The sequence below is a fragment of the Pseudorasbora parva genome, chromosome 2 (assembly GCF_024679245.1).
Source record: "Pseudorasbora parva isolate DD20220531a chromosome 2, ASM2467924v1, whole genome shotgun sequence".
In the NCBI taxonomy this organism is placed as follows: domain Eukaryota; kingdom Metazoa; phylum Chordata; class Actinopteri; order Cypriniformes; family Gobionidae; genus Pseudorasbora; species Pseudorasbora parva.
The window spans coordinates 34323546-34336562 of NC_090173.1; the positions used below are offsets into that span (position 1 = coordinate 34323546).

Here is a 13017-nt window from a genome sequence, read left to right on the forward strand (position 1 = left end):
TAGTATACCATTGAATAATGACTGAATACATAAGCTTAATCAACAAAATATTGTTTATTTATTTCAGTCCAGCAGACCAGTGCATGTTTGCCAGTTTAGCAAAAGCATTTTTGTGATATTTGAGGCTCAATGTGCTGCGGTGATACGCGAATTCCTTGTTGTATAGCTTGCACACAACCATGCTCTTGACGACGCTTCCATTCTTTCGTTTTTTAAAACAAACTTTCCCATCCACGGGCCAAGCAAAGCAGTCTCATCAGCTTCTTCGTTCCATAGCTTCGTTCATGTTCACATGGTTCGTTGTTGTCGTGACTCCGGAGCGCTAGTTGGTGTTCCAGTATAATTGGTCCGTCGAAACTCATTCATTGAAAAACGTTCCGCGGTGCAAAAATAAGTGTGGTAAAAAAAATTGTTTTTTGCGTAATTAATTAACGCTTTAAAGTCACGTAATTACCGTGTTAAAGTCACGTAATCAATTAATCTTAATTAACGCGTTAAAGTCCCGGCCCTAATAGTCCTGCATGGTGCTGCAGCGATCCCCATCGTTTGAATCATCATGAAGAAGACCCATCATCTGGTCTTCAGCTGTCGTGCCTCGGCGATGTCATCGGGACACTGCCGCTGGGAGAAATCTGAAACATGGAGTGGACCACAGTGTGCTGCGGAGCTAACAGTGTGCTGCGGAGCTATAGGAGACTTCCACCATCAGCTGTTTTCTGTCCACCATCAGCTCTGTTTCTGTTCACCATCAGCTCTGTTTCTGTTCTGTTTTCTGTGTTGGTTGATTGTTTGTAGTATTCTATATTTTTACTTGTTATTCATTTTTTGTTGTTATCCCCCCCCCCCCCCCCCTGTTGCACTTTGAGATTCTTCGGAATGAAAAGTGCATTATAAATAAAATCTATTATTATTATTATTATTATTATTAATAGAAATATTTTCTAAATATAGAAAATATATTGAATGTCATGCACCATCTGATTTGGGCTATTGTTAATCAACCTCTGTAAACATATGCAGGAGCTTGCTTAACTCACAAAAAATACTTTTTTTCAATAAACATACATGAAATAATTCAGTTTTGTTTGTATATCAATGTATTTTAATATATGAATCAATATATAGCAATAGGTTGTCCATCCATATATTGCTATATATTTTCAAATATATGAGGAAGTTTCTGATACATTGAAATATATTTTCTAATGTATTGCAATATAAATTCTAGTATATTGCAATATATTTTTGTTTCGTAAGGGGGATCCGATGCTAAATTAGCTTGCACTTGCTAACTGCTGCAGAATTGCCTACCCTACCTTTAAAGATAAAAAAGTAGCCTTTGTTAGGGGTTTAAATATTTATTTAAAAAGTAGCTTCTTGCATTTTGGAAAATAAAATGTTTTTATCTTGGACCAGAGATTACATGAATAGTTTTTGTTCAGCCCTGCAGTCTTTTGTGTAATTGTGAGTGTCTGGCACAGTAATAAACAGCTGTGTCTTCAGTCTTCAGGCTTTTCACCTCTAAATACAGCATGTTTTTACTGCTGTCTTTGGTGATGGAGAACTGGCCCTGTAGAGACTGAGCATAATATGCACTTGAGCCAGTGTCTATATATCCAATCCACTCCAGTCCTCTCCCTGGTTTCTGACGGATCCAGCTCATGTAGTAGCTGCTCATTGAGAATCCAGACACACTGCAGGACAGAGAGACTGATTCTCCTGGTCTTTTCACCACAGAATCTGAGGAGGTCAAAGACTGACCACTAACAGCTGAAAAACAGAGAACTTAATGTTAGATGAATTAGATCAATGCAATTAAAATAATCCTCTACAAGTTTGTGGGAGTTTCTCACATGCAGTAATCATCAGTAGGAGTCCATATAGCAGCATCTCCATTACAACAGAGCAACTGTTAAACTAAAGGCAATAAAACAGTTATAGGTTACACTGCAGCTGTTTTAGGCACTGACTGAAAGTTCAGCTTATACAGGAGTCTGGGAAACATTGACCCTTCCCACAAAATCATTTGCATCTTTGGAGGTTTGCAGACTTATAGTTGAATGAAGTAATCTGAATATTAGTACAGATAATATATAAATGAGACAAGTTAAATTACTTTATCAGTGTAAACCTTTGTTCTGTAATTTATTTATGCTGTTATTTGGTATTGAGTCAATGTGTCAGAGATGTAACCAACCAGAGCACCATCTGGCCTGGGGTTGGTGGTAACAATCTACAGTAGAAAGATTGATCGTTTGTAGACATTCAGTAGCACTCCACCGTGACAGGCCATTTAATGTCTAATTTCTAAACTAATTTAGAATGAATGCTTGTCTTTTTTTATAGCATATATTGCTGTTGTTGTTTCCTCTCCTTTCCGGATTAGTATAACATTTGGTATGTATGTTAGTTATTGGCATGTGTGCCTTGTAGGCTGGATTTGCAGTTTATCAGGATGTATTTAAAACATGTTGGTGTTACAGGAGTATAGGCCTACTGGGTGCGCCATGGTGCATGATAATTTACATTTTTGAATAATTTTAAAAATCATTATAAGTTTTGTGATAGATGGATTAGTAGAAGGGAAAAAAGAATATTGATTATTAATATAAGAGAATGTAGGCTAAACTGAACAGATATACATCATACTGACTGTGGAAAGAATAATCAAGAGATTTACTGAGTTGAGCAAATATGATTCGAAATAAGGAATCATTTTAATATTAACCGGTATTTGTATTTAATCTATGTACATTCAAAACACTTCACACCGCCTTATGTCACTTCAGAGGCTCTTCCACTTTTTCAGTTTGTGTTTTTGAACAGCTGTCTGTATTAGTGTTTCCACAGTGTCTCTTGCACAGTAATACACCGCAGTGTCTTCAGTCTTCAGCTGATTCATGTGCAGATAGAAATTAGAGCTGTCCTTAGATGCCGAGAACCTGCCCTGAACTGACTGAGCTGAGCTCTTAGAAGAATCTGAATAATAATAAATAATCCATTCCAGTCCTTTTCCAGGTGCCTGACGGATCCAGTGCATGCTAGTGCCACTAACAGAAAACCCACTGCAGGCACAGGTCAGTTTGTGGGAACTGCCTGGAGACACAACTACTGACTGTTCAGACTGTGTGAGCACAACCTGAGAGTCAATACCTGTGGATAAAAAAGTACAAATAGTCAGGATTATTTTTATTCATTATTATTTAATCAAGGGAATATACTTACCAGACACTGCGGCCAGCAACAGCAAGAGATACAAAGTGAACATGATTTACATTCAGGCAGAACTAGTGAGTCCTCCACTCAACACTGTAGTTGTTTAAATATGAAACGGCATCAGCTAATTTGCATTGAAATCCTGATTTAGCAAAAACTGTGGAGTCCATTGATGTTCATTTCATAGGCAATAGTACCACCTCTTGATATCACATTTTTATTTGGTTACAGTTGGCACATGTTATGAAACAGATAAACAGTGACATGTTCTGGTGAAAGTGGGAACAGGACTGTGTTTTAGTAATGGGCAGTCATATTACTACAGCGGTCTCTTTAGCCTCTGCAGTTTTAGAGACTCTAGAGACCTATTCACTTTTTTATGTTAAAAACATCAACAAACAACAGAATAGCATGAGCTTTATTTAAATGTTCATAAGCTTTATTAAAATGGCAGTTTTTGTGCACAGTGCTGCAGTCCTGTCCAATTTAATATTCAGTTAAGGATGTATTGTATTTGAAAAGGGCCATCACTGAATCTGATAAATGCATTTTGTGGATCCATGCAAGGCTAATGAACTCAAATCTTTGTATATTGAACACTAATATTTATTTATTTAGTTGTTTGATGTATATCTGGTATCTTTAAATTACTTTAAATTATAAACAAATAAATGAATAATTAACATGGTGTGGTATATTCAGCTATATATAATTAACATAATTTCTTTACATTTTCTAAACAATGGATTTTAAACAATGATTAAACTTTTATTTCAACAGTTTGTCTTCAATAGTAAATACCGATTCTTTAAAGTTTCTGATAATTAGGTCTCATGGCATTCAATGTCCAAACTATAGTCATGCATGTCTAGTGTGTGTGCACAGGTTTTTTGCACAAGCATTAAACTGATATTCATCACAGTGCCTGTATACCAATACACAGCTGTGTCCTCAAACTGCAGATTCTGTCCTTTAAGATATACTGTGTAGCAATAACGAGTCTTGGGGAATAATTTATTTAAATGGGACTCATATTCATGAGTCTATAATGTGACTCGCTGGTTGTACATTAGTTATTAACTTTATAAAGGGACTTTTAATCATGTTATTATCAAAGTCGATTTCAGTCATCCAGATTTTCCTCTCGTCTCACGAGTGGAAAATTAGATTTCCCTTTCGGGGAACTCCAGCTGCGTCGAAACGCTGTGAGAACGCCTCTGCGTTAATGCGTCATGAAGCGCGTGTAGAACCATTCCATCGGAAGATCGATCGATCGTTGGCGTGATGACGTCATCGACCGGAAGCTATAAAGCGTCCGTGAAAACAAACAGGAACTAGCTTCTGTGCCTTCAGCAAGCGATCTGTGTGAACCTGTCTGTCTATTTGGTGTTTTTGTCTGTCTAGTGCAAGATTTTTCCACCCTTTGTTAAATATATATCATTATATTAACAAAAAAGAGAAAATAGTAGATCGAAAATGGCGAGTGAAAGCAGTCAGTTCAAGAGGTGTGTTCATCCCTGCCCACGCTACATCACGGGTGGGGATACACACGCTCTTTGCGTTGCCTGCTTGGGAGCGCAGCATGCCCAGGCAGCCCTCAAGGGGGCTGCTTGCGAGCACTGTGAGAGACTACCGCTGAGAACGCTGCGCTCCCGCCGGGCACTCTTCGAGGAGGGTGCCTCGGCTCTTGTTCTCCGCGGCTCTGGTCCCGCTGCTGCCGAGGCAGAGCGGAGGCTGCAGTCGTGGGGTTCACAATTGGACGTTGCAGAGGGGTTTGAGACGGGCGCTGCCTTATCTCTGCCCTCACCTGCACCGTCCAGCGGCTCTTCTCGGGGCTTGGAAGCACGCATTGCGGTTTCTTCCCCCCCGAGAGAGTCGCCGGTGCTCCAACTATCCAGCTCTGAGGAGGTGGATGTTGAGGGCATCGCAACTGAAGATTCGCCACTTCAGTCCCCTGCGAGTGAGGAGCTCGTTGAGGTTTTGACGCGAGCAGTGGCCAGATTAAACATCGACTGGCCCACTGAAAGATCAGACGCAGGAAGAAAACGATCTAGTAAATTAGATGAGAGATTCCTGCCCTCTCGCGCTTCAGAACCTCAGCGCCGGGGCCTGCCGTTCTTCCATGATTTGCACACCGAGGTGGCAAAGTCATGGAAGAGACCGGCATCATATCGTGTGTTCAGCCCACAGACTTCGGTCTACAGTAACATCATCGGGCTGAAGCACTACGGTTATGGGGCGATGCCAAAGGTAGAAAAGACGCTTGCGAGCAATCTCTCGCCTTCCTCGGCATCGTCCCTGAAGGCCCCAACTTTGCCCACCAAACCATTGAAAACAACGTCGGTATTGGTGGGCAAAGCGTACTCGGCAGCAGGTCAGGCTGCTGCATGCCTACACACTATGGTAATAATGCAGGCATATCAGGCTGACCTGCTCAGGGATCTTGATGGACGTGATGAGGTGGGGGATGATGTAATCAATGAGCTCAGAACGTCGGCAGATCTTGCTCTCCGGGCCACCAAGGAGACGGCCAGATGTGTGGGCCGCTCTATGGCAGCCTTGGTGGCTACGGAGAGGCATCTGTGGCTCAACCCACCGAAATCAAGGAAAGGGAGAAAATCTTCCTGCTAGACGCGCCGCTGTCTCCTGGCGGCCTCTTCGGTGACGCTGTCCACACTGTCACCGAGAGGTTCCAGGAGTCAAAGAAGCAAGCTGCGGTGCTAAAGCAGTTTCTCCCTCTCCGGGTCCAGGTCCCTGGGGCTGCTGCTGACACCAAGCAGCCCAAGCCGAGTACGAGCTCCACTCACAGGGCTCAACAGAAGCAGAGCGTCGCTACCCGAACTCCCCCTCAGCGCGGGGACGAGGGGCGGCGCTCTCAGACGAGGCCTTCGAGGGGCAGGGCTGATCTGAGGACAGTCCTGATCACCAAGAAGGCCTCGTCTAAGCGTTCCTGATGCCAGAAGCGTCAGGACGCTAAGGGTGGTTCCCCCCGTAGGGAAATGGTGTTTACCCCTGCCAATGGTACCCGTTTCGCTGCCAACCCCGCCGCAACGCCCGGGGCGCCCTCGGGGGGCTCCCGAGCAGTCAAGTCAGTTGTTCCCTGCCGGTTCGCCACTTCAGGGCGCTGTGCTTGCTGTTCAAAGTACACCAGAGGCCAGCCTCGAGAGGGTGGTTCCCTTAGTAGATTTTCTAGACAAATGGAAACATCTGTCAAATATATCTCGTTGGGTCCTGCCATTCAATTCAAAAGGCGGCCACCTCCTTTCAGCAGTGTCCTACCCACAGAGGTGGGCCCGGAGCAGGCTCTGGTGATGGCACAGGAAGTAGAGACACTCCTGCGAAAGGGGGCTATAGAGAGGGTTCCTCCTCCCGGCAGGGAGTCTGGGTTTTACAGCCGTTACTTCATCGTGCCAAAGAAGGATGGGGGCTAACGCCCGATATTAGGTCTGCGTCTATTAAATCGCTCAGTGGCCAAGCTCAAGTTCAAGATGCTCACACTCAGACAGATTGTATCGCAGATCAAATCGGAGGATTGGTTTGTCACCATAGACCTCAAAGATGCGTATTTTCATGTCTCCATCCTTCCACATCACAGGAAGTTCCTGAGGTTTGCCTTCGGGGGAGATGCATACCAATTTCGGGTACTTCCTTTCGGTCTAGCACTGTCACCCCGCACATTCACCTAGTGTGTGGATGCAGCTTTGGCGCCGTTGTGTCTGCAGGGCATCCGCTTACTGAATTATATCGACTGGGTGATTCTAGCACATACAGAACAGATGGCGGTTCAGCATCGAGATGCTGTTCTCGCACACATGTCGAAATTGGGGTTGAGGCTGAACGCCAAGAAGAGTGTGCTTTCTCCGGCTCAGAGAACCTTTTTTTTTAGGTGTGAACTGGGACTCGGTAATTATGCGGGCACAATTATCACCAACACGCATAACATCGATCCTGGCAGCAGTCAAAGAACCGAAGCTAGGCCGGGCCGTCACTGTGAAACAGTTCCAAAAACTGTTAGGTCTCATGGCAGCAGCGTCCAACGTAATACCTTTTGGCCTACTGAACATGAGGCCACTACAGTGGTGGCTCAGAACAAAAGGATTCTCCCCGAGGGGAAATTCGCTCTGCACGATCAAAGTCACGCGGCGATGCCTACGTGCTCTGGTCATGTGGAAAAACCCGGGGTTTCTGTCCCAGGGTCCCGTGTTGGGGGCTCATGTTCGTCGCGTAACACTAATGACAGACGCCTCTCTCACGGGCTGGGGTACGACCATGAGTGGCTGTTCATCCCAGGGTCTATGGCAGGAACACCAGCGACATTGGCACATAAATCGGCTAGAGATGCTCGCTGTGTTTCTTGCATTGAAACAGTTTCTGCCCGACCTCAGGGGCCATCATGTGTTAGTCAGGACAGACAACACATGGGTGGTCGCCTATATAAATCACCAGGGGGGTCTGAGGTCCCGTCCATTGGACAATTTGGCACGTCGGATCCTCCTGTGGGCCCAGGGGAAACTGCTGTCCATCAGAGCAGTTTATATCCCAGGGGTCCTAAATCAGGAAGCGGACATCCTGTCGAGGCAGTGGCCGAGGCCCGTGGAATGGAGACTCCACCCCGAGGTGGTGGAGCTCCTATGACAAAAGTATGGGAAAGCAGAGATAGAAGCTCTTTGCTTCGGCAGAGAATTCTCACTGTCCTCAGTGGTTCTCTCTGTCTCATCAAGCCCCACTGGGGTTGGATGCCATGGTACAGGAGTGGCCGAGGCTGCCCCTGTACGCCTTTCCCCCGATTGTCTTGCTTCCAGGAGTTCTGGAGAGGGTACGCCGGGACGGGGCCCAGGTACTTCTAGTGGCTCCGTACTGGCTGACCAGAATTTGGTTCTCGGACCTGATATCTCTCCTGGAAGGCTCTCCGATGGAGATTCCGACCAGGAGGGATCTACTCTCTCTGGAGGGCGGGAGATTCCTGCACCCACGCCCAGAGTTGTGGAAACTGTGGGCCTGGCCTCTGATGGGGCCAGGCTCATAGAGGAAGGTCTCTCGGCCGAGGTCGTTGAGACCATCCTTCACTCCAGAGCTCCGTCCACGAGGAAGCTGTACACTTTGAAATGGAAACTTTTCTCAGCATGGTGCAGAGAACGCCAGTGGGACCCAGTTAACTGCCCGGTTGATACAGTGCTGGAGTTTCTGCAGGCAAGGTTCTCGGCAGGGTTGACCCCCTCCACAATAAAGGTGTACGTGGCGGCCCTGGCTGCCTTCCACGTCCCTTTGGGTGGAGTGTCTTTGGGAAGACACCCTCTTATTACACGTTTCCTCCGTGGTACCTTAAGATTGAGGCCAGTTATGCACTCGAGGGTCCCGGCATGGGACTTGGCCATTGTTTTGCGGGGCTTATCTGAGCCTCCGTTTGAACCCTTAGAGGAGGTTTCAGAGAAGTTCCTCACCCTAAAGACCATCTTCCTTTTGGCCATTTCGTCTCAAAAGAGAATAGGAGATATTCAGTCCCTGTCGGTAGGGCCCTCATGCCTAGAGTTTGCGCCTGGTATGGTAAAGGCTTTTCTGCATCCAGACCAGGTTACATCCCCAAGGTTCCAATGAGCCCACGGGGCCCCATTACTCTACAAGCCTTCTGTCCTCCTCCTTTCATGACGTCAGACCAGGAAAAGCTAAATCTGCTGTGCCCTGTCAGGGCGTTAGATACATATGTCCACAGAACTGCCCTGTGGAGAACGACCGATCAACTGTTCGACTGTTTCGGAGCCCAGAAAAATGGGGCTCCAGTATCTAAGCAGAGAATGAGCAAGTGGGTGGTCGAGGCCATCTCACTTGCTTATGAGGCGGTCGGGCAGCCGTCTCCACTGGCTGTCCGGGCGCACTCTACCAGGGGTATGGCTGCTTCTAAAGCACTTTTGTCGGGGGCTTCCCTCCAAGACATTTGTAATGCGGCAGGCTGGTCGTCACCGCTGACCTTCATCAGATTCTACGAGTTAGATCTGGCATCTACAGTTGGGGCGCAGTCGTGTGCGCTTCGGCTTCACACATACGAGGCACTTGGTCCCATGGCGATGTGGGTATAAGCGTTCTCACAGCGTTTCGGCGCAGCTCGAGTTCCCCGAAAGGGAACGTCTTGGTTACGTATGTAACCCTAGTTCCCTGAGGGAACGAGACACTGCGTCGCCCTGCCATACTCCCGGCGTGCCCGTGATCACTTACTTCAGGCTTTATCAGAAGCTAGTTCCTGTTTGTTTTCACGGACGCTTTATAGCTTCCGGTCGATGACGTCATCACGCCGACGATCGATCGATCTTCCGATGGAATGGTTCTACTCGCACTTCACGACGCATTAACGCAGAGGCGTTCTCACAGCGTTTCGACGCAGCATCTCGTTCCCTCAGGGAACTAGGGTTACATACGTAACTGAAACGTTTTTCATCGAGTATCAATCTTACAAACTCGAAGAAACATTAATCTGTTTGATCAGGACAAAGAATATTTCATACGTTTGTACAATTTGTATTACTGAAATAGTAACACCAAAATCAAGCTTAATTTGTACCTAAGATCTTACGTCATCAGTGACTTCAAATCTATGAGCAAAATATTAACTTCAATGTAATTATTGGATTTTAATAATCAACTAAAGTATACAAAAACTATGATTTCACACAGGGAAAAATATGCATATACATGTGGGTAATAAAACAAACAACATACAAGGAAAAATCAAAACTTAATGAATAATACAAAATAAAGATAGAGAGAGATTAAGAGAGTTTGAGGGTGAGAGAGAAACAGGGTGATAGAATTTGAGACTGAGAGAGTTTGAGAGTGAGAGAGAGAGAGAGAGAGAGAGAGATTTTGAGAGAGAGAGAGAGAGAGAGAGAGAGAGAGAGAGAGAGAGAGAGAACTTTTACACAACTTTTATCGCACAGTTCTTTCCAAGAGGCCCAAATTAAATTATATTCGAACATGAATTATCAAGACAACCTTTAAACGCAGTTTGATTGCGAAATAGGATACTTGAATTTAAGTTTTTAGTTGTGTAGGTTTGCTGCAGTTTCTTAAGGGCAGTGGAGCTCGGATGGAATTCTTGGAGGAGTTTCGGCGTAAAGTTGGTCGGGCCTCTCGGGTAGGTTTGCCCGGATGGGCAGGATGCGCGGGCCACGAAAAGCGGATCTCTCTTTGGCGGAATGCGCGTTCTTGTGCTCATCCCATCTCTCAAGTTGGCGAAAATGTGCGCGCCACGGAAGCGAGCGGGTCTCTCTTTGGCGGACTGCGCATTGTCCGTGGTCAGTCTCAGCCTTTATAGGTCTTCAGATAGGCTAAGTTGATTCAATCAGTGGCAGAGGGAGTCAACAAGACTTCCTTTGTTCTTATTGAAAGCCCCCACTCCCTCGTGACTCAAACAAAAATGGGTGATGTATTAGGAGCCCATTTTTCTTTCTTTTCCCGGAAAATGTATAGTTTTATATTAAAGATTTTTGCTGAAATTTTGAACACCATATTCTGGACCGTTGGGTGTTTGCGATTGCAATGATACCATTGACAGGATTAACAGTTAATACCATACATAATTTGATTTTACATGCAGTAAACATCCAAGTTACTTCAAAACATCATATAAAAACATTACATCATCACAATATATATATTTTGTACATTGAAGAGGTAATTTAATCTAAAAGTCCATATATTGCTGATCTGTGTGCTTTTAGAGCAGTTTCTCTGTGTATGTGTGTGTGTATGGGTCAGAGGTCGAAAGCAGGGGGGTTGTTTGGATGACGTGTATGCTACAGCCCAAAAGCCCTGAGGTGTCCAGGACTTCAACACACAAAATCCTTTCTTTGGGGATTATAATGTGGTGCCTCATCTGTTAATTAGTAGTATAGTTGCAATACAAGAGACTTTTGTAGGGTGATTAGATCATCCCAGGATGCGTGATTATCGGAGCTCTGGTCATCCGGTCATCCGGTCATATGGTTAATTATTAACTCACTACCATCTGCCATTGTTCAGTGAATCCTTGTAGTCTATACTACCACCGGCAAGGATCATGCCAATGAACTCGAGGATCTTCCCCTGAGCTTGTCTAATCCAGGATGGTGCTTTGGCACCATCACTGAGAACATAACCTGATACTTTACAGGAAATGGTAAAAGATTCTCCAAGTTTTACCGAAAGCGAGCTTGGTTGGTTGTGTTCTACAGTGCTGCACACATCTGCAAATTAAGCACAAAAATATGTTAATCTTGAAATTTACTTTTTTATGGTTATTATGGTTGTATCAATTGTGAACGGTTTAATACTGCTCTAAAACCTTAAAGAATTGTACTCACAAGGCATTACAGACATTAGGAGTATAGACAGATAAAACATGATTTTATAAATGGTTCTTCTTCTCTGCTTCGTGGGAGCACAAGAAATATACACAGCCAAGGACGGGCTAGGTATATAAATACTGGAGAATTTGCATTGAGTATTGGTAGAGTTCCACCGCCTGTGTACAGGGTGAATATTCTGTCATCATTTACTTCACTCTCATATCAACCTGTATGACTTACTTTCTTCTTCGGGACAGAAAATATGATTATTCTGGCTGCTTTTTCATATACAGAAAACGTCTCAGGTTACGTATGTAACCCTAGTTCCCTGAGGGAACGAGACGCTGCGTCGAAACGCTGTGAGAACGCCTCTGCGTTAATGCGTCGTGAAGCGCCTGTAGAACCATTCCATCGGAAAAAAGATCGATCGTCAGCGTGATGACGTCATCGACCGGAAGCTATAAAACGTCCGTGAAAACAAACAGGAACTAACTTCTGATAAAGCCTGAAGTAAGTGATCACGGACACGCCGGGAGTATGGCAGAGCGACGCAGCGTCTCGTTCCCTCAGGGAACTAGGGTTACATACGTAACCTGAGACGTTCCCTTTCGGGGAACTCGAGCTGCGTCGAAACGCTGTGAGAACGCTTATACCCACATCGCCATGGGACCAAGTGTCTCGTATGTGTGAAGCCGAAGCGCACACGGTTACGAGAGTACCTGTGCCCCAACTGTAGATGCCAGGTCTAGTTCATAGAACCTGACGAAGGTTAAAGGAGACGACCATCCGGCCGCGTTACAAATATCGTGGAGGGAAGCCCCCGACAAAAGTGCTTTTGAAGCAGCCATACCCCTGGTTGAATGCGCCCGGACAGCCAGTGGAGACTGCTGCCCGGCTGCCTCATAAGCAAGTGAGATGGCCTCGACCACCCACTTGCTCATCCTCTGCTTAGATACTGGGGCCCCTTTTTTAGGGGGCCCGAAACAGACAAACAGCTGATCAGTTTTCCTCCACAGGGCAGCTCTGTGGACATAAGTATCTAACGCCCTGACAGGGCACAGCAGATTCAATCTTTCCTGGTCTGACGTCGTGAAAGGAGGAGGACAGAACGCCTGAAGAGTGATGGGGCCCCGTGGGCTCGTAGGAACCTTGGGGACATAACCCGGCCTGGGATGCAGAAATGCTTTCACCATCCCAGGCGCAAACTCTAAACATGAGGGCCCTACAGACAGGGACTGAATATCTCCTATTCTCTTTAGAGATGAAATAGCCAACAAAAATACCGTCTTGAGGGTAAGGAACTTATCCGAAACCTCCTCCAAGGGTTCGAATGGAGGCTCGGACAAGCCCCGTAAAACAATGGCTAAGTCCCATGCTGGGACCCTCGAGTGCATCACCGGCCTCAACCTTAAAGTGCCACGGAGGAAACGTGTAATCAGAGGGTGTCTTCCCAAAGACACTCCACCGAAAGGGACGTGGAAGG

At 45.7% G+C, this 13017-nt stretch overlaps 1 gene segment (V, D, J or C); it reads right to left on the reverse strand.

Annotated features, from left to right (window-relative positions):
* Positions 1-2770: 2770 nt before the first annotated feature.
* LOC137048982 (immunoglobulin heavy variable 3-30-3-like) lies at positions 2771-11589 on the reverse strand. The segment is given in 5 exon segments: positions 2771-3153; positions 3226-3271; positions 5647-5796; positions 6539-6548; positions 11564-11589. Coding segments are annotated over 5 exon segments (600 nt in total).
* Between the last annotated feature and the right edge of the window lie 1428 nt (positions 11590-13017).